General features: G+C 47.1%; 2 protein-coding genes across 2 annotated transcripts; one reads left to right on the top strand and one right to left on the bottom strand.

Annotated features, from left to right (window-relative positions):
- The first annotated feature begins 11477 nt into the window (after positions 1 to 11477).
- On the top strand, positions 11478 to 12210 carry LOC125534118 (uncharacterized). Its single transcript, XM_048697415.2, has one exon. It carries the CDS (start codon positions 11633 to 11635, stop codon positions 11954 to 11956), a length of 324 nt encoding a protein of 107 aa, XP_048553372.2. The 5' UTR covers positions 11478 to 11632; the 3' UTR covers positions 11957 to 12210.
- An 8628-nt stretch (positions 12211 to 20838) lies between these two features.
- LOC125539767 (uncharacterized) lies at positions 20839 to 21760 on the bottom strand. The gene is made up of 2 exons (XM_048703280.2): positions 21364 to 21760; positions 20839 to 21239 (listed from the first exon to the last, which is right to left on the bottom strand). The coding sequence occupies exons 1-2, from the start codon at positions 21667 to 21669 to the stop codon at positions 21150 to 21152; spliced, it is 396 nt and encodes a 131-aa protein (XP_048559237.1). The 5' UTR covers positions 21670 to 21760; the 3' UTR covers positions 20839 to 21149.
- Between the last annotated feature and the right edge of the window lie 841 nt (positions 21761 to 22601).

Below are 22601 nucleotides of genomic sequence, written 5' to 3'. Positions count from 1 at the left end.
TGATCCCGTTAAACAAATGATAACCCATGTCAATGGCTAGGAAACTAAACCATCTTTGATCAACGAGCTAGTCAAGTAGAGGCATACTAGCGACACTCTGTTTGTCTATGTATTCACACATGTATTATGTTTCCGGTTAATACAATTCTAGCATGAATAATAAACATTTATCATGATATAAGGAAATAAATAATAACATTATTATTGCCTCTAGAGCATATTTCTTTCAGTTATTATATTCTCTCTGCGGTTGTGTGCGGTGTGTGTTATAGGTCCGGACACGATCAATTCGTCTGGAGACTATTCGGGAGTTTGGAAGGAGGAACCCGCCTTGCAATGCCGAAGACAGCACTACGCACCGGATACTGTTGGAAATATGCCCTAGAGGAAATAATAAATTAGTTATTATTATTATATTTCATTGTTCATGATAATCATTTATTATCCATGCTAGAATTGTATTGATAGGAAACTCAGATACATGTGTGGATACATAGACAACACCATGTCCCTAGTAAGCCTCTAGTTGACTAGCTCGTTGATCAACAGATGGTTACGGTTTCCTGACCATGGACATTGGATGTCATTGATAACGGGATCACATCATTAGGAGAACGATGTGACGGACAAGACCCAATCCTAGGCCTAGCACAAGATCGTGTAGTTCGTATACTAAAGCTTTTCTAATGTCAAGTATCATTTCCTTAGACCATGAGATTGTGCAACTCCTCGATACCGTAGGAGTGCTTTGGGTGTGCCAAATGTCACAACGTAACTGGGTGGTTATAAAGGTGCACTACGGGTACCTCTGAAAGTGTCTGTTGAGTTGGCACGAATCGAGACTGGGATTTGTCACTCCGTGTAACGGAGAGGTATCTCTGGGCCCACTCGGTAGGACATCATCATAATGTGCACAATGTGACCAAGGAGTTGATCACGGGATGATGTGTTACGGAACGAGTAAAGAGACTTGCCGGTAACGAGATTGAACAAGGTATCGGGATACCGACGATCAAATCTCGGGCAAGTACTATACCGCTAGACAAAGGGAATTGTATACGGGATTGATTGAATCCTTGACATCGTGGTTCATCCGATGAGATCATCGTGGAGCATGTGGGAACCAACATGGGTATCCAGATCCCGCTGTTGGTTATTGACCGGAGAATTGTCTCGGCCATGTCTGCATGACTCCCGAACCCGTAGGGTCTACACACTTAAGGTTCGATGACGCTAGGGTTATAGGGAAAGTATGTACGTGGTTACCGAATGTTGTTTGGAGTCCCGGATGAGATCCCGGACGTCGTGAGGAGTTCCGGAATGGTCCGGAGGTAAAGATTGATATATAGGAAGTATGGTTTTGGCCACCGGAAGTGTTCCGGGCATCACCGGTAGTGTACCGGGACCACCAGAGGGGTCCGAGGGGTCCACCGGGAGGGGCCACGGGCCCCGGAGGCATACATGGGCCTATAGTGGGAAGGTACCAGCCCCTAGGTGGGCTGGGGCGCCTCCCGCCAAGGCCCAAGGCGCTTCCAAGAGGGGAAGGGGGCAAACCCTAGGGCAGATGGGCCCTAAGGCCCATCCCAGGTGCGCCTCCCCCTCTCCCCCTTGTGGCCGCCACCCTAGATGGGATCAGGGGCTGCCGCACCCCTTGGGGTGGGAACCCTAGAAGGGGCGCAGCCCCCTCCCCTCCCCCTATATATACTTGAGGTATGGGGGCTGCCCAACATACGATTTGATCTCTCTCTTGGCGCAGCCCTACCTCTCTCCCTCCTCGTCTCTCGTAGTGCTTGGCGAAGCCCTGCTGGAGTCCCGCGCTCCTCCACCACCACCACGCCGTTGTGCTACTGCTGGATGGAGCCTTCCCAACCTCTCCTTCTCCCCTTGCTGGATCAAGGCGTAGGAGACGTCACCGGGCTGCATGTGTGTTGAACGTGGAGGCGCCGCTATTTGGCGCTTAGATCGGAATCAACCGCAATCTGAATCGCTACGAGTACGAATCCTTCATCCGTGTTCTTGCAACGCTTCCGCTTAGCGATCTACAAGGGTATGTAGATGCACTCCCCTTCCCCTCGTTGCTAGATTACTCCATAGATTGTTCTTGGTGATGCGTAGAAAATTTTAAATTTCTGCTTTGATCCCCATCAGTGGCATCATGAGCTAGGTCTATGTGTAGTTTCTATGCACGAGTAGAACACAAGTTGTTGTGGGCGTCGATTTTGTCAATTTACTTGCTGTTACTAGTCTTATCTTGATTCGGCGGCATCGTGGGATGAAGCGGCCCGGACCGACCTTACACGTACTCTTACGTGAGACTGGTTCCACCGACTGACATGCACTAGTTGCATAAGGTGGCTAGCGGGTGTCTGTCTCTCCCACTTTAGTCGGATCGGATTCGATGAAAAGGGTCCTTATGAAGGGTAAATAGAAATTGGCATATCACGTTGTGGTTTTGGCATAGGTAAGAAACGTTCTTGCTAGAAACCTATAGCAGCCACGTAAAAACTTGCAACAACAATTAGAGGACGTCTAACTTGTTTTTGCAGCATATGCCTTGTGATGTGATATGGCCAAAAGGATGTGATGAATGATATATGTGATGTATGAGATTGATCATGTTCTTGTAATAGGAATCACGACTTGCATGTCGATGAGTATGACAACCGGCAGGAGACATAGGAGTTGTCCTAATTTATTTATGACCTGCGTGTCAACATAAACATCATGTAATTACTTTAGTTTATTGCTAAAGCGTTAGCCATAGTAGTAGAAGTAATGGATGACGAGACAACTTCAAGAAGACACGATGATGGAGATCATGGTGTCATGTCGGTGACAACGATGATCATGGAGCCCCAAAGATGGAGATCATAAGGAGCAAAATGATATTGGCCATATCATGTCACTATTTGATTGCATGTGATGTTTATCATGTTTTACATCTTATTTTCTTAGAATGACAGTAGCTTAAATAAGATGATCCCTCACTAAAATTTCAAGAAAAGTGTTCCCCCTAACTGTGCACCGTTGCGAAGGTTCGTTGTTTCGAAGCACCACGTGATGATCGGGTGTGATAGATTCTAACGTTCGAATACAACGGGTGTTGACGAGCCTAGCATGTACAGACATGGCCTCGGAACACATGCGAAACACTTAGGTTGACTTGACGAGCCTAGCATGTACAGACATGGCCTCGGAACACGGAAGATCGAAAGGTCGAACATGAGTCGTATAGAAGATACGATCAACATGAGATGTTCACCGTTGATGACTAGTCCGTCTCACGTGATGATCGGACACGGCCTAGTCGATTCGGATCATGTTTCACTTAGATGACTAGAGGGATGTCTATCTGAGTGGGAGTTCATTAAATAATTTGATTAGATGAACTTAATTATCATGAACATAGTCTAAATTGTCTTTGCAAATATGTTGTAGATAAATAGCTCACTTTTTTGCTCCCTATTTCAATACGTTCCTAGAGAAAGACCAAGTTGAAAGATATTGTAAGCAATGATGCGGACTGGGTCCATAGTCCGAGGAGTGTCCTCACTGCTACACAGAAGGCTTACGTCTTTGATGCACCGCTCGATGTGCAAACCCCTACAATGTCGTCTGTGGATGTTGTGAACACCTGACAGACACATCCCGATGACTACTTGATAGTTTAGTGCACCATAATTCACGGCTTAGAATCGGGATTCCAATGACGTTTTTGAACGCCATAAGACATATGAGATGTTCCAAGAGCTGAAATTGGGATTTCAGGCTCATGCCCGTGTTGAGAGGTATGAGACCTCTGACAAGTTCTTTTGCCAACAAGATGGAGGAGAATAGCTCAGCTAGTGAGCATGTGCTCAGAATGTCTGGGTGCTACAATCACTTAAATCAAGTGGGAGTTAAACTTCCAGATAAGATAGTGATTGATAGAGTTCTCTGGCCACTATCACTAAGCCACTAGATCTTCGTGATGAACTATGACATGCAAGGGATGGAGTTGATCCTGGAGCTGTTCGCGGTGCTTAAGACCACAAAAGGTAGAAATCAAGAAGGAGCATCAAGTGTTGATGGCTTAACAAGACCACTGGATTCAAGAAGGGCAAGGGCTAGAAGGGAAACTTCATGGATGGCAAACCAGTTGCTGCTCCAGTGAAGGAACCCAAGGTTGAACCCAAACCCGAGACTGAGTGCTTCTATTGTAAGGGGAACGGTCACTGGTAGCGGAATTACCCAAATGCATGGTAGATAAGAAGGCTGGCAAGTTCAACAAAGTATATACATGTTATTAATGTGTACCTCACTAGTACTCCTGGTAGCACGTGGGTATTGGATACCGGTTCATTTACTATTATTGGTGACTTAAAGCAAAAGCTACGGACTAAACGGAGACTGGCTAAGGGCGAGGTGACGATGTGTGTTGGAAGTGTTTCCAAAGTTGATGAGATCACCATCACATACTCCATCTGCCTTCGGGATTAGTATTGAACCTAGATAAATGTTATCAGGTGTCTACGTTGAGCATAAATATGATTAGATCATGTTCATTGCAATACGGTTATTCATTTAAGTTAGAGAATAATGGTTATTCTGTTTACATGAATAATACCTTTCATGGTCATGCACCCTATGTGAATGGTTCATTGAATCTCGGTCGTGGTAATACACATGTTCATGCCAAAAGATGTAGAGTTAATAATGATAGTACCACTTTCTTGTGGCACTGCCGCTTAGGTCATATTGGCGTAAGATGCATGAAGAAACTCCATGTCAATGGATGTTTGGAGTCACTTGATTTTGAATCACTTGACACATGCGAGCCATGCCTCATCAGCAGGATGACTAAGACCCCGTTTTCAGGTACAATGAAACGGGCAAGTGACTTGTTGGAAATCATACATGCTGATGCGTGTGATCCAATGAGAATTGAAGCATGCGGTGGATATTGCTATTTTCTCATCTTCACTGACGATTTGAGCAGATATAGGTATATTTACTTAATGAAGCACAAGTCTGAAACGTTTGAAAAGTTCAAGCGATTTCAGAGTGAAGTTAAGAATCATCATAACAAGAAGATCAAATTCCTACGATCTGATCAATGAGAATTTCTGAGTTATGAGTTTGGCAAACACTTAAGACATTGTGAATTGTTTCGCAGTTGAAGCCACCTGGAACACCACAGCGTAATGGTGTGTCCGGACGTCGTAATCGAACCATATGAGATATGGTGCGATCTATGATGTCTCTTACCGATCTACCATTTTCATTTTGAGGATATGCATTAGAGACACTGCATTCACTTTAGATAGGACACCATCTAAGTCCGTTGAGACGACGTCGTATGAATATGGTTTGGCAAGAAACCAAAATTGTCGTTTCTTAATGTTTGGGGCTGCGATGCTTAAGGCTTCAGCCGGTAAAGCTCGAACCCAAAAGCGGACAAACACATCTTCATAGGATACCCAAAGGTGACAATTGGGTATACCTTCTATCTCAGATCCGAGGGAAAATTGTTTGTCTCTAAGAACGGGTCATTTCTCGAGAAGGAGTTTCTCTCGAAAGAATTGAGTGGGAGGAAGATAGAACTTGATGAGGTTGTCGAACCTTTACTTCAACCAGAGAGTGATGCAACACAGAAAGATGTTTTCTGTGGCGCCTACGTCTGTTGAATAGGAAGTTAATGATAGTGATCATGAAGCTTCGGATCAAGTTGCTATCGAACCTCGTAGGTCGACAAGGATATGTACTACTCCTGAGTGGTACGGTAATCCTGTCTTAGATATCATGTTGTTAGACAACAATGAACCTACGAGCTATGGAGAAGTGATGGTGGGCCCGTATTCCGACAAATGGTTAGAAGCCATGAAATCCGAGATAGGATCCATGTATCAGAACAAAGTATGGACTTCGGTGGACTTGCCCGATGATCGGCAAGCCATTGAGATAAATGGATCTTTAAGAAGAAGACAGACATGGACGGTAATGTTACCATCTATAAAGCTCGACTTATGGGAAAGAGTCTTTTCATAAGTTCAAGGAGTTGACTACGATGAGAATTTCTCACCCGTAGCGATGCTTGAGTCCGTCGGAATCATGTTAGCATTAGCTGTATTTTTCGATTATGAAATCTGACAGATGGATGTCAAAAAACAAGTTTTCTTACCAGTTTTCGTAAGAAAAAGTTGTATGTGATACAATAAAAGGTTTTGTCAATCCTAAGGATGCTAAAAGGTATGCTGGCTCCAGCAATCCTTCTATGGACTAGAGCAAGCATCTCGGAGTCGGAATATATGCTTTGATAGAGTGACCAAGCTTTTAGGTTTATACAATGTTTGCTAGAAACTTGTATTTACAAGAAAGTGAGTGGGAGCACTACAACATTTCTGATAAGTATATGTGGATGACATAATGTAGAATTCCTGGAAAGCATAAACGGTTGTTTGAAGAGTGTTTTTCAAAGGAAGACCTGGATAAAGCTGCTTACAGATTGGGCATCAAGATCTATAGAGATAGATCAAGACGCCTGATGATACTTTCAAAGAACGCACACCTTGACATGTTTTTGAAGGAGTTCAAAATAGATCAGTCAAAGAAGGGGTTCTTACCTGAGTTGTAAGGTGTGAAGTTGAGTAAGACTCGAAGATTGACCACTGCAGAAGAAAGAGGAAGGACGAAGGTCGTCCCCTATGCTTTTGTCATAGGCTCTATACGGTATGCCATGCTGAGTACCGCACCTGATGTGTGCCTTGCCACATGTCTGGCAAGAGGGTACAAAGGTGATCTAGGACTGGATCACCAGATAGCGGTCAAAATTATCCTTAGAGGAATAAGGAAATGTTTCTCGGTTATGGAGGTGATAAAGAGTTCGACGTAAAGAGTTACGTCGATGCAAGCTTGACACCTATCCGGATAGCTCTGAGTAGAGATACCGAATACGTATAATGGAGCAACAATTTGGAATAGCTCCAAGTGGAACGTGGTAGCAGCATCTACGATATGACATAAAGTTTTGCGAAATACATAGGGATCTGAATATAACAGACCCGTTGACTACAACCTCTCTCACAAGCATAACATGATCAAACCCAGAACTCATTGAGTGTTAATCACATAGTGATGTGAACTAGATTAATGACTCTAGTAAACTCTTTGGATGTTGGTCACATGGCGATGTGACCTGTGAGTGTTAATCACATGGCGATGTGAACTAGATTATTGACTCTAGTGCAAGTGGGAGACTGTTGGAAATATGCCCTAGAGGCAATAATAAATTAGTTATTATTATTATATTTCATTGTTCATGATAATCGTTTATTATCCGTGCTATAATTGTATTGATAGGAAATTCAGATACATGTGTGGATACATAGACAACACCATGTCCCTAGTAAGCCTCTAGTTGACTAGCTCGTTGATCAACAGATGGTTATGGTTTCCTGACCATGGACATTGGATGTCGTTTATAACGGGATCACATCATTAGGAGAATGATGTGATGGACAAGACCCAATCCTAAGCCTAGCACAAGATCGTGTAGTTCGTATGCTAAAGCTTTTCTAATGTCAAGTATCATTTCCTTAGACCATGAGATTGTGCAACTCCCGGATACAGTAGGAGTGCTTTGGGTGTGCCAAACGTTACAATGTAACTGGGTGGCTATAAAGGTGCACTACGGGTACCTCCGAAAGTGTCTGTTGAGTTGGCACGAATCGAAACTGGGATTTGTCACTCCGTGTAACGGAGAGGTATCTCTGGGCCCACTCGGTAGGACATCATCATAATGTGCACAATGTGACCAAGGAGTTGATCATGGGATGATGTGTTACGGAACGAGTAAAGAGACTTGCCGGTAACGAGATTGAACAAGGTATCGGGATACCGACGATCGAATCTCGGGCAAGTACTATACCGCTAGACAAAGGGAATTGTATACGGGATTGATTGAATTCTTGACATCGTGGTTCATCCGATGAGATCATCGTGGAGCATGTGGGAACCAACATGGGTATCCAGATCCCGCTGTTGGTTATTGACCGGAGAGTTGTCTCGGCCATGTCTGCATGACTCCCGAACCCGTAGGGTCTACACACTTAAGGTTCGATGATGCTAGGATTATAGGGAAAGTATGTACGCGGTTACCGAATGTTGTTTGGAGTTCCGGATGAGATCCCGGACGTCACGAGGAGTTCCGGAATGGTCCGGCGGTAAAGATTGATATATAAGAAGTATGGTTTTGGCCACCGGAAGTGTTCCGGGCATCACCGGTAGTGTACCGGGACCACCGGAGGGGTCCGGGGGTCCATCGGGAGGGGCCACGGGCCCCGGAGGCATACATGGGCCTATAGTGGGAAGGGACCAGCCCCTAGGTGGGCTGGGGCACCTCCCACCAAGGACCAAGGCGCCTCCAAGAGGGGAAGGGGGCAAACCCTAGGGCAGATGGGCCCTAAGGCCCATCCCAGGTGCGCCTCCCCCTCTCCCCCTTGTGGCCGCCACCCTAGATGGGATCAGGGGCTGCCGCACCCCTTGGGGTGGGAACCCTAGAAGGGGCGCAGCCCCCTCCCCTCCCCCTATATATACTTGAGGTATGGGGGCTGCCCAACATACGATTTGATCTCTCTCTTGGCGCAGCCCTACCTCTCTCCCTCCTCGTCTCTCATAGTGCTTGGCGAAGCCCTGCTGGAGTCCCGCGCTCCTCCACCACCACCACGCCGTCGTGCTACTGCTGGACGGAGCCTTCCCAACCTCTCCTTCTCCCCTTGCTGGATCAAGGCGTAGGAGACGTCACCGGGTTGCATGTGTGTTGAACGCGAAGGCGCCGTTGTTCGGCGCTTATATCGGAATCAACCACGATCTGAATCGCTACGAGTACGACTCCTTCATCCGCGTTCTTGCAACGCTTCCGCTTAGCGATCTACAAGGGTATGTAGATGCACTCCCCTTCCCCTCGTTGCTAGATTACTCCATAGATTGATCTTGGTGATGCGTAGAAAATTTTAAATTTCTGCTTCGATCCCCAACAGATATCTTGTCATTGAAGCCAGATTCAGGGGCTACTGAGGGAGCCCTGGACTAAGGGGTCCTCGGGCGTCCGGCCTGTTATCTATGGGCCGGAGTGATGGGTTGTGAAGATATGAAGACCGAAGACTGTACGCGTGTCCGGATGGGACTCTCCTTGGCGTGGAAGGCAAAATTGGCGAACAACTATGAAGATTCTATCTTATGTAACTGACTCTATGTAACCCTAGATCCCCCGGTGTCTATATAAACCGGAGGGTGTAGTCCGAAAAGGATATACTCAATACCGTAGTCATACAAGCCAGACTTCTAGGGTTTAGCCATTACGATCTCGTGGTAGATCAACTCTTGTAACACTCATATTCATCAATATCAATCAAGCAGAAAGTAGGGTATTACCTCCATAGAGAGGGCCCGAATCTGGGTAAACATCGTGTTCCCTGTCTCCTATTACCATCAACCTTAGACGCACAGTTCGGGATCCCCTATCCGAGATCCGTCGGTTTTGACACCTTAACTGGGCCGTTGTGGCGTTTTTTTTCCCGTTTTTATGTTATTTATGGAACTGGGCCATTAAGTGAACCGTGAAACTGGGCCGTTTTGTGGCCATGACCCCTTAACTTATGTTTTAAGTTTTTTAACTGCGTTTATTAACTTTTTTAAGTCATTTTATTTTTGTTTTTTTGTTTTTTTATCACATCCAACACGGCATTATTTGCTGGACGCATCCATGACCCAACGGACAGAGGCGGACATGGGCAAATCTATTGCCGTCTCAAAGAGACAAAATCCAGCCAAACCGAACATCCCTTTGGCGTCGTGCGGTGGAGTTGGCCTTAGGTGCGGTTTGCCGGACGATTTTGAATGGAGTTGGCCTTAGGTGCGGTTTGCCGGACGACTTTGGAGATGGTCTGATGCCGTGTTGCTGTCTTCGACTGAGGACTCGTCACGCACCTCCCTGATTTTGAAGACTTTCAAGTCTGGTATCTGATCACATCGTGTTTGTTAGGGTTTCCAACAGTACTACAGTTGCCACTGATTTTGGCCGATCGACTGATTCTTTGGCTGATTTTCTGAATCACTGTGCGCCTACTGTCCTTTCATGCCATGTTCTGTGGTTCTTGATTTTCCTTCTTGCACCGTTGTTAGAACGTAAGGCCGTGGGTTCCCCCGCCCATTATTCTGAATGCCAATCGGCAACCGACCAATATGTATCAGTGTCAGTATATTACTAGGTCTCGACGTAGCGCTTTCTGAATCTTGAGACACTGTTGTTGACACTGGCATCCGGTTCTGGGTTAGTTCCAGAGCCTGAAGCCAGTGTCTGATCACAGCGTGTTTCCCAGGGTTTCCAACAGTAGGTACTGTACTGATTTCGACTCATCGATGCGTTCACTGGTCGCTGAATCACCGTGCGCCTACTGCCTTTTTCGTGTCGTCGTTCTCTGGTTTATGAATTTCCCATCTACTACTGGTGTTGAACGCAGAGGCTGTGGGTTCCCTGCACATTATTCTTGATGCCAAGCGGCAACAGACTATCAGCATACCATCAGCTTACTGTTTTCTGAATCTTGATACACTGTGATTGGCATTGACATCCACGTTTATGTTGTTGCCCAATTTGCTTCTCCTTCCTAGCATCACACACACACACACACACACACACACACACACACACACACACACACACACACACACATCCAAACTCTGCACCTCAAAATGTCCTCGGAAATAAACAGGGAAATTTCTCCGCTCTCCGATTTGGAGTTTTCGACACATGGGCCATGCTCTAGACATTTCCAAGATTTGCGCGATCCAGTCGAAGTAAACGTTGAGCAACCAACTTGCTGATTTCACTATCCTAACCCACACGTTGCTCGGTGATAGGCTGGGACGGTACGGTACGGTACGGAAGGCTGTCACTGGGGCACTGAGGCCTGAAATGCCAAGACGGGACAGGAAAGGAGCCTTGCTCGTCCTGATGCGTCTGCCCTCCTCCGAGGGGATGCCACCTTGATCGGCACACTTGTCTCCCAAAGCAGAAGGGTACATGAAAGAAACCCAAAGAGAAATGATATCGTCGCAAAAAGAAGGAAAAAGAACACCGAGTGTCTTGTGGCTTGCCTCTGATATTAGCCAATGTTCCTCTGAGCTCCCAATTTTTTTTATTTTTTTTGCATACTTTCGGCCAATTGCATCCAGCACTTTCAGGCGGGTTTGTATTCTGACTTCTGGGCACTGGAAAGTAGCGTATATGCCATGGCATTTGGGCCTGTGTGCTGTATAGAAACAGTACTCGCGATGGGAGACTAATAACAACACCGCTTCTCTGGTCTCTCTGGCCTCACTCTCAGTCCATGTATTGTTATTATTGTTATTAACCTCTCTTCTTTCCCCCAGATTTTTTCTCCAGTTTAGTGGACCATATTGATCCCAATGAACACTGTGCCTCTATAAATACACGCCCCGAAATTACCGACCTCCCATAAGCTAGCACGATAGAACCCACATGCCCCTACATTTTTAGCCTGCTGTGTGGAGCACTGAAGTGCAAGCTACCCATGCAACTTGCAGGTTAAGCTTTGTGGAGTAATTTGTGAGTTGCACGCTCACGCTGGTCATGGCCAAGGCCCAGGTCGTCGCCCGGATCACCGTCGAGGTCGCGCCGTCCATCATCAGGCGCCGCCGGCGCGGAATCCCGTTGACGGTGCTGGACACGATAGCCGAGGAGGAGAAGGAGGCGGCCGCAGTCGCTGCCATGGCGCCTCACCACCGCAACAATGCGACAGCCGGCCGCTACGGCGCCGGGGACACCACTGGCTCCTCGGCGCACGCCGGTGCCGAGAAGGGGAAGCGGTGCGTCGGCGGGAGCAACGGCCCCCCGGAGCACGGGGAGGAGCGGCTCGCGCCGGCCAAAGCGCGGTGCTCAAAGATCGCCGCGTGATTGATTTCCGTCGGAGGGGAGCTGGACTTAATTAGAGTCGGACTAGCTTGGTATGGTGTATGAATATGATCGTGGTACGACTACGAGTCCTACGCAATATATTGATGTGCAACTCTCCTGTGTATGGCTGGAGGGTGGAAAAAACCTAGCCTCCAGCTTTTTATGCGTACGAGTATGACGGAGTATGGACATGTAATAATCCTCTGTGTTCATGATACAGTTAATACAATGTATTGCAGTTTTGATGACCTCTACCTCCTGGGAGCCAAAGATACGTGCGGGTGTGTGCCATCTATTGAGTTTCGCTTTTGCTAAACCCATCCATTGAGCTTGCTGCTTTCTCGCTTCTTATTCTCCTCTGATTCCTTTCTATGCCAAATATTTGATGCACTTATTGAATGGAAACTTGAATTGAGAGAAAAGGAATCCTTTCTCACTTCTTTATTCTCGTATATCTTAATCAATATCAAGAACATAAAGAGTTTTTGTAGAGAAGGATTTCTCTTCAGTCCCAATAAATTTTTTTATGGCTCGTGTTGCGCCAGTGACACGAGGGTAAAACGAAAGTTTAAAAAAAAGACCTTTTCAAGGATGTTACAGTTGACTTAAATTGTTTCCCCCTTCTCCTCTCAGTCGATTTTGCACGTGTGGGATTCTTTCGTGAGGTGTGTGTAGTTGTGATGCGTAATTATGCAAGCTATGCTGTCAGACCGAGGAATCTTTTGTTGTAACCAAAATTTTTTTCAAAACTCAGGCCAAGAGCATGTCGATTTCTTAAAAAAAGAAAGAGTTGCCCGGTTAATTTGCACAGAACCGAGCGAAAACCGTCACAACATGCCCGCAAAAATAGGGCACCACGGGCGACCTGACAACCCACACAAAAATGAACGCACCGTCGAGGTTGCCATCCGATGCCCTTATCATCACTCCTCCACGAGTCAGCGACTCCGACTCGACCATCAACAACCATCACAAAGCCCTCACCGCGAACAAGCGCCGAGGCATGACCTGACGAATGCCAAACAGTCAACTGCACGCGCCGACTTCCAAGTAGCTCCCACGCTGTCGATGAACATTGCAGGAGAAGAGCGATGGGCTTGCGCTGAGCCAGCGCCAGAACTCACCACCCGCCTCGTATCATCGTCATCGTAAGGGCCCACCTCAACTGCTCCAACTCCAGAAAGACAAAGTGAGGTCTGACAACCCCTCGAACACGCCGGATAAGACCGACAACCAAAACTTAGCTGCAAAATAACTCTGCCCGAAGCTGCCATCGTTGCTACACAAGAAGTCGCGCCAACCATCCACATCGCCAGCGGGCACATGCCGACCGCGACCTTGTGCGCGTCCAGCTCTGGGAAAGCGCAGAGGGGATCGATGACCTTCAAGGCGACACCCCCAAGGGGGTAGCAACGACGTGGGAGAACGACGCCAATCGCCTGACTAACACCGGAGTCTTACGCTTATGCCCAAAGGCCAAGGTCCGAAGGGGCTGGGCAAGGAGAGGCTCCACAACAACCCCCCCCCCCTCCCAAGAAGGAAAATCAACGTATGCGAACACCGTGCTGTCTAGGCTTTCGCCCGGAGCCACCTCGCCGAGCACCCCCACGCAACCGTTGGTGCAGCACCACCAGTCCACAAGCACCCTGTCCCACATACCTCCTACACGGCAACGACACCACATCATGTAGAATCCACCATCCTCACCGCCAGCAACTGCCGGCGAGCTGGAGTCGGCCAAACCGGCCAGATTTGATGCCCACCATCGCATAGCCACAGAGACCACCAAGCTTGATGAGAGCAGGAAGGTGGGCAGCCACCACACCCCCACACGCCAGAGAGAACACCCAGGCAAATCCATTAGAGTCTGCCGACGCTGCCAGAAGCGCTGCTAGAGAAGCCATGAAGGTCGCTCACCGCGTAACCGAGGGGGCACTACTAGGAAAATGCTTACCAGTAGCGCGGGCACCAGCGCTACTGCTACGGCGCTACAGCTATTTTGTAGCAGTAGCGCGTTTTTAGGCCAGTGCTACTGGTAAGTTCAAGTACTAGTAGCGCGTTTTCAGGCTCGTGCTACTGCTAACATTTATGTTTTTTTAGCATTTTGGTGTTGTACATGTTTAAACAGATATATCTTTTATACAATAACAACTCATCATGAACTAGTCTGTTTAAATAGCTTATCCATTACCACTTGTCATCACCATCAAACAATGTTCGTCAATGAGACATCATATAACAAGTTGGTCACTAGTCATAATCACAACTCCTCATCATCATCATCAACTCTAACACATTGTAGCACATAATAACACATTCTAGCTACGACCTACTCATCTCATAGGACCTACTCTACCCTCTCTTAGGTAAAATATCATAAAACAAGATAGGCATTGACGCTACATTAAGGAAAATTGACTCGCCATAATAAAGAACGGAGATCATCCTGTCTCCAAGTCTTGGCCTACGCACAATGTTGCTTCCAAGTAGCTCTCTACGATGGTTCAAACATTTTTTGAAATCATCTATTATCATGGCTTCCTTGTTTTTAGAAATCCAGTATGGACAGGAGTAATGTGGATACTGCGGCTGAACTGGCTGTGGTGGCCGTAAGCTCATAACATTAACGCGACCTCTCGTCAACATCAGATGAGGCACACAATCCATCGGGATTTTCTGTTCAAAAACATAGTAATAACTTTGTAGTTAGCAATATAGTTTAGTTTTAGAAAAATTTATGCAAAAGATGCACGGATGTCGTAATAGTAGAAAATCTTACCATGATATCTCCATTGATGTTACCGTAGTTCAACACGTTCACTAGTGGCACATATTGACCATAATGTGGAGGAGTTTGATAATAGCTATTGTAATTCTCAATATCAGTAAAAAATGCGATAAGACCATCTTGCTCCTTATAAGTTAATTGTGCTTCATCATTGTAGTAGTAGGTTCTGTCTACCATTTTTCGTACATTTTTTGAAGAATGAAAATAAGCTATCAATGGAAATAAACTGTCAAATATTTTTAAATAAACAATATAAATTACTTAGTAAATATGTTTAAGAAACTCACACAGCGATAGAACTGGAAGCGTGTCAACAAGGACCCAAATGGTCATATCATTTTCGTCGATGTTAAGATCACCAAGATCGAAGGTGAGAAGCATACCCTCATGAAAATCATACGCCTTGTAAAGGGCTTCCCAATTCAGGCAACCAAAATTGGATGAGTTCACAGAATTGTATAGATTTACAGCAAAATTATAACCATGATGGGTCCTTAGTTGAATTATCTTTGTCTCCATTCTTTCATGATCTTCAAAACCCATTTTCTCCTAGACATAGTGTCTTGCATGGCATGGGATAAGCTAGTCGAATTGTAAAAGACGGAAATTACACGTTGAAGAAGCAGAGAAGTCGTGCAAAAAATAACAAAAAACACTTGTCGTCGTTGCGTATCGTTTCAACATCGAAGGTCTCTTGGAGCTTGATGCTGAAGCGCCGACCTTCTACCAAGTGAGGCCTGTCGCACAGACCGCGCTCATCTTCGCAGTACTCGCACATAGCGAATTCCCTTTCGTCGTCACACATTTCCTAATAGGTAATTAATAATCCATCATCGAATACATATATAGTAGTTTGTAGCAAAGATCATCATATAACAACTAAAACACCTAAAATTTGTAGTTTGTAGTAGTTTGTAGCAAAGATCATCATATAATCCATCATGAATACATATATAGTAGTTTGTAGCACAAACCGCGCTCATATTTTGCATTCAATAAGCAAATAACTAATAGGAAATTAATAATCCATCATCGAATACATATATAGTAGTTTGTAGCAAAGATCATCATATAATATCACTAATACATCTCGAATAATAGCTCCTCTAGGTTCAGTGGGCCGCGGTGGACACCCAAAGAGAAGGAACCATCACTGGATCATAGCTCAGGGGAGATCCCCAAAGAATCTGCCAGGTATTGGAGAACCGGCCGTTCGCCAACGCAACCAAGTAGCTGGACGTGCGTGTTCTCCTCCGTGACACGGTGTTGTACCACCTGTGCGGGGGACTCAAGCCTCTCCACCGATGCAGGCCCACGTGACCGCCACCAAAGAAGCTCCGGGTCGACGACGGGCTGGCTCTTCACTAAGCTGCACTCACCAGAAGGTAGCATAATCCAGTACCAGCCCGACTAACACCGGAGTCTTACGCTTATGCTGGAAGGCCAAGGTCCGAAGGTGCTGGGCAAGGAGAGGATCCACAACGACCCCCCCTCCCAAAAAAAGGAAAATCGACGTATGTGAACGTCGTGTTGTCTAGGCTTTCGCCCGAAGCCACCTCGCCGAGCACCCCCACGCAACCGGTGTTGCAGCACCACCGGTCCACAAGCACGCTGTCCCACACACCTCCTACATGGCGATGACACCACATCATGCAGAATCCACCATCTTCACAGCCGGCAACTGCCGGCGAGCCGGAGCCGGCCAAACCGGCCAGATCTGATGCCCACCATTGCATAGCCACGGAGACCACCAAGCTTTATGAGAGCAGGAAGGTGGGCTGCCACCACACCCCCACACGTAAGAGAGAACGCCCGGCCAAAGCCATTGGAGTCAGTCGACGCTGCCAGAAGCACTACTAAAGAAGCCATGAAGGTCGCTCACCGCGCAACCAAGGGGGGTTGAGCCTCCCCCACCAACCACCACGCTGCCAGCCATGCCGGGCCAGCAAGGCTGGCCAGAACCGCAACACCTAGCCCGGGAGGGGGCGCCACCCGCCCCATCCCGTCAAGTAGGAAAGACGCGTCGAGGCCCGCGCATCCCGTCGCAGCCGCCGTACCGCTAGAACGGCGGCTATCGAGTGATACGTCTCCAATGTATCTATAATTTTTGATTGTCCCATGCTATTATATTATCAATCTTGAATGTTTTATATGCATTATTATGCTACTCCCTCCGTCCGGAAATACTTGTCCTAGAAATAGATAAAATATATGTATTTATAACTAAAATAAGTCTAGATACAATCATTTCTAGGACAAGTAAGTTATAGATACATCCATTTTATCCATTTTTAGGACAAGTATTTCCGGACAGAGGGAGTATTTTATATCATTTTTTGGGACTAACCTATTAACCTAGTGCCAAGTGCCAATTGTTGTTGTTTTTCCTTGTTTTTTCCTTTTCAAAAAATCAATACCAAACGGAATGAACTTTTTTGATGATTTTTCTTGGACCAGAAGACACCTTGGAAGTTTCACGAGGAGGCCAGAAGGGCCACGAGTCAACCACAAGCTCACAGGGCGCGTCCTAGGGGGGCAAGCTTGTGGGGCCCCCGTGGCATTTCCAACCCTAATTCTTCTTTTATAAATACCCAAATATTCCCCGCAGACCAGAGAGCACCGTAAAACTACTTTTCCGCAGCCGCAAGTTTTTGTTCTCGCGAGATCCCATCTGGAGGACTTTTCTGGTACTTTGGGAGGAGGATCCGACCACGAAGGGCTTCTACATCAACCTTGTTGCCCTTCCGATGATATGTGAGTAGTTTACCACAGACCTATGGGTCCATAGCTAGTAGCTAGATGGCTTCTTCTTTCTCTTTGATCTTCAATACAATGTTCTCCTCGATGTTCTTGGAAATCTATTTGATGTAATCTTGTTTTGCGGTGCATTTGTTGAGATCCAATGAATTGCGGGTTTATGATCAGATTATCTATGAATATTATTTGAGTCTTCTCTGAACTCTTTTATGCATGATTAAGATAGATTTGTATTTCTCTCCGGTCTATTGATTTGGTTTGGCCAACTAGATTGATTTTTTCTTGTAATGGGAGAGGTGCTTTGTAATGGGTTCAATCTTGTGGTGCTTAATCCCAGTGACAGAAAGGGACATGACACATATTTGTATTGTTGCCATTAAGAATAAAAAGATGGGGTTTGTTCATATTGATTAGATCTATCTCTCTACATCATGTCATCTTGCTTAAGGCGTTACTTCGTTCTTATTAACTTAATATACTAGATGCATGCTGGATAGCGGTCGATGTGTGGAGTAATACTAGTTGATGATGGCAGGAGTCGGTCTATTTGTCATGGACGTGATATCTATATTCATAATCATTGTCTTAGATATCATCATAACTATGCACTTTTCTATCAGTTGCTCAACAACAATTTGTTTACCCACCGTATGCTTTGTTTCAAGAGAGAAGTCTCTAGTGAAAACTATGGCCCGCGGGTCTATTTTTATCATATTATTTTCAGATCTATAAAATCAAAAACACAAAAATACCTTGCTACAATTTATTTATCTTTATCTTATTTTGCACTTTTACTTATCTTTTATATCTATCACTATCAGATCTCATCCTTGCAAGTAACTGTGAAGGGATTGACAACCCCTTTATCATGTTGGGTGCAAGTATTTGTTTGTTTGTGCAGGTGCTATCATTGGAGAATTGTGTGTTCCTCTTACTGGATTGATATCATGGTTCTTAACTGAGGGAAAATACTTATATCTACTACTTTGCTGCATCATCATTTCCTCTTCAAAGGAAAAACCAATGCAAGCTTAAGAAGTAGCATCGAGGAGCGGAGCCGCCCGCCCGCACCGCCATCCGTCGGATCCACGAAGCCAGGAGCCGTCGGAGTGCCGCTAGGCCGGATCTATGCTATCAGGGGCAACCGGAGCAGCCGCCGACCTGCAACACCCAAGCCCTCTCCACCACATGCACGTTGGGTGAATGGATCCCGCCGTCACCGTCGCCGGCTACTGGGGGGCTTTACCCACAGGCGTGCGCCAGCGATAATGAGGGGTGGAGGGGATGGGGGAGCGGCGGCGCCGACACTGGGTGCCTGTGACGCCCCGAGGAGCGACGTAGGGGCGAGTGTCCCTTTGCCTCTATCCTCTTATGTCTACATTTTGTAACCAAACTTTCATTTTGTGTGCTAGAGTGTGTTTGCTGTGTTTTTTTTGCAAATACGCAAAGAATTGTGTATTTTTTTATTGATAGGTAGAAGAGAACAATACAACATACAGCTAGAGGAATCACATTAAATGTGGCTTAGAGCAGAACAAAAGAAAACTCGCAACACTAACCTCCTAGCCCGAACTCCGGCCATGGAAGGCGATGAGACGAGACACAAAGCACCTAAGACAGTGTCATGACAAACACGAGGGACCTCTGTCCCACAACCACGTCTCTAGCAAGAACCGAATCAGCATACTCCCTCCCACCACCTTAAGCGTCTAGAGAATCGACAAGTGGTTTCTTGGACATGACCGGGTCGGAGGAAGAAGCCATGGAGGAAGCGTCGACGATGTTGTCATTGCGCCCTGGATGCAGGGCCGGGCCCATAGTGGTGCGAACTGTGTGGCCCGCACAGGGCCCATAAATTTGAGAGCACCCAAAATTTACATGTCTATGTACATATTATTAAAAGGGTAGGCGCTCGGCCGGCGCATGGAGCTGGGCCGCTGCCTGTTGGCGTGTGACTCCCCCGCACCTGAGTCCACTAGGCCGCTGCTCGAGTGTCCCGGGCCGCTGCCGGATGCCTCGATTGCTAGATGCCAGCCGCCAGGGCATGCCGATCTGCTCGATACCTCATTCTCCCCTAAAAAGGCTGATCTGCTCGATCGGAAACCGAAGGGCGGTGTCCAGTTTTGCTCGGTCGATCGCATCCAGAATCCATGGGCGAGCGACACGGCGCATGCGCATCCTCCAGACTTCCAGATCCGGGAACGCCAGATGAGGAGACGTAGTAGGCTAGTTTTGTCATTGCAAATGCAGTAAAGTCTTCATTGGTTCACAATTTCGCATCCATCGATAAATCTTCTCGTGTTCTCGGGTTATCATAGAGTTTTTTGTTGCGGGGTGGGTTCTTCTCATAGAGTTAGAGAGGAATACTGCTTGCTTCTACTCCTATTATCTTAATTTCTATTTTCTAATTAACTTTTTGCAGGAATCGTTAGAGAGATAGATTCTTGCATGATTGCCTCCTCAATTAGAGATCACAGTATTGCAGTTCAACCGGATAGGACACGAGACTAGATGAGTAAGACGGTACATTTAATTGCCAAACATTGACACATAATCTTCAATTGATATCTGCTGCCGTATCACTTTAATTTTATTTTATTCATTTTTTGTATCTCGTGTTTCAATACTACAGAATTTTTATGTCAGACAATATATCACATATTTTATAATTGCTTGGTAGTTTATTATTCTAGTAAGATAGGGCCCCATTTTTTAGTTTCGCACAGGGCCCAGATTTTGCCGGCCCGGCCCTGCATGGATGCATACGCCCTGAGAAGCCCCAACCAAGCACCGCGTCCAACATCAACCATTTCAACACCAGGGAGCTCATGAGCAACCAAGACAACGCCCTCACGATCAGTGGCACTAGAATTTCTCTCACCCGATGCCTAGTACTAGCGCAGTCGACCATGCACACACAAGCACAGTACATTCATGCCCACCATGGTATGGCTCAAGTCTGTCATTCGGCCGTGCACATGCCTCACACAAGATGGGTACACGAAAGAAGAAGCATTTGCTTTCGAGCAACCACCTTACCACCACGACAACGATGACGGGGGCTTAGTTTCCGGATGGAACGCTGCTACACAGACGACAAACATTGGACGATTTGCAGACGATGTAGCACAGGAAGCCGTTCACGTGAAAAGCAAAACTGAACAACACCGTTCGATCCAACATCGTCCAGCTATCGGCCAGGGTACTGTCGTCCGTATAGTAGTTTCGTTCCAGATGACAGTCGCAATCGATGATGATTTTGGCTGGTGATTAAATGGGAGATGCACAATTCAACAACCCAGCCAGGGGCCACCCAGATCCAATTTTGAAGCTAACAAGCACAATTTAATTGCGATTCAGAATTATTAATGAAGGTATTCTGCAGCACAATTAATCATAGGCAGGTCGCGTGTGCTCCGGTCCGGGCATCCAGGCCAACCAGTGCACGCAGCAATACATGCAGAGAAATGCACACGAGATGAACGGATCAGCCAACGCAAGTAAAGCCCACGCGCTGGCATATCGATCGGGCAGTTGAGTCAATTGAAGCCAAAATCCAACTACCAGTGCACCTTAGATCTTATTGATACTAATCAATTGCTAGCTAGCGACGGAAATTAAGCCCTCGTGCGTCCTGATGTAGCGTTGCTAGAACTGAGTGGACGAAGTTCTCCGGTGCGGGCTGCTCTGCTTGCTGCTTGCCTGCTGGGCGGTGAGCGCGGCAATCTCCGACTGAAGCTGAGGAGATGGAGAAAGAAGCGGGGGATTGATGAGTTAACTAATTCCCATGCACAAGCAAGCAAGCAAGCAAGAAAGAGAGATGGAGCTGGAGGAAGAAGAAGAAGGGGAGAAGAAGGCGTGCCTGTTTGCACTGTCTCTTGAGCTTGAGGTTGTCCTCGACGAGCCGGCGGACCTCCTTCTCGAGCTCCTGCGTGTAGGCTCTCTTCCTGGCCCTGGACCGCAGCGCCGACTCCCGGTTCTTCATCGCCCGGACGCTCTTGTGGCCGTCGTCGCTGCTGACGCCCGGCTGCTGGTCCTCCCCGCCGGTGCCGATGCTGAGGGAGAGGGAGGGCAGGCGGGCGGGCGGAGCGGCGGTGCTGGAGATGGAGGCGAGGGAGCTGAAGCCGCTCAGGCTCAGCTGCGGGCTGCCGGGCTCCTCCCACGACATCCCTATCTACGCCCCGCTTCCCCCGTGTGGTGCGCGCACTGTGGTGTGGTGTAGACAGTAGACGTGCAGTGGGACTGGATGGAGCAGAGGAGCTACAGGTCAAGAAGAGGATGATGAGGACGTAGCTATAGGGAGGTACTAGGTGGGCGGGCCATCGAATCACACGGGGTGGCATTCGCGGACTTTAAGTCAGGTCATTTAGGGTCACTGACGTGTGGGGCCGCGAACCGTATGGCCCGCGTGTTAGTGACACAAAGGCGCACGGGTTAAGTATGCAAATCTGAGCCAGAATCAAACACACCACGTGAGCTCGCTGCTTTGCAGCAAAGCAGCCACAGGAGTGAGGCAGAGGGACGGGCGGGCCCAGACGGAAGACGCCGACGGCCCAGCTTCATTGGTCCTCGGATTGGATTTGGATGAGATGGCATCATCCATCACGTCCCGCCAGAAAAGTAGTCGTGTTGCGTGCGTGCGTGCAGGACCTCTGAATCAGAACGCCTTTCGCGGCACACGCACAGCCACGGGCTTCAGTGCACGTACGGCCATCGTCGTCGGTGTGTCACTCCACTCGTCTCGTCGCGCTCGCTCACTACAGCGAGTCCATTACACTAGTACTCGTACAACACGAATCAACCTGTGCTTGAGATGTTTAGGTGAACAGTGATATTCCCAACCCATCATGATTCAAATCCTGATGTTTGCATTATTTCTGGATTTATTTCAGGATTTCCGGCGATGCGCTTTCAATGGGAGGAGACGTTCCTGTCGACGACGAGGTGCCTACGGTGACTTCGTAAATCTCAAGATGATGTGCCGGCTCAGTTTTTTGAAGATGCTCATAGGGGTAGGATGTGCGTGTGTGCGTTCATAGAGGTGAGTGTATGCGCGTATATATGAACACTTGTGTTTGTACTGATGCTAAAAAAAGTACT

Source organism: Triticum urartu, chromosome 2A (genome assembly GCF_056163025.1).
Source record: "Triticum urartu cultivar PI428250 chromosome 2A, HENAU_Tu73, whole genome shotgun sequence".
In the NCBI taxonomy this organism is placed as follows: domain Eukaryota; kingdom Viridiplantae; phylum Streptophyta; class Magnoliopsida; order Poales; family Poaceae; genus Triticum; species Triticum urartu.
Note: the sequence above shows the minus strand (reverse complement) of the source record. Positions and strands in the feature narration are given on the sequence as shown.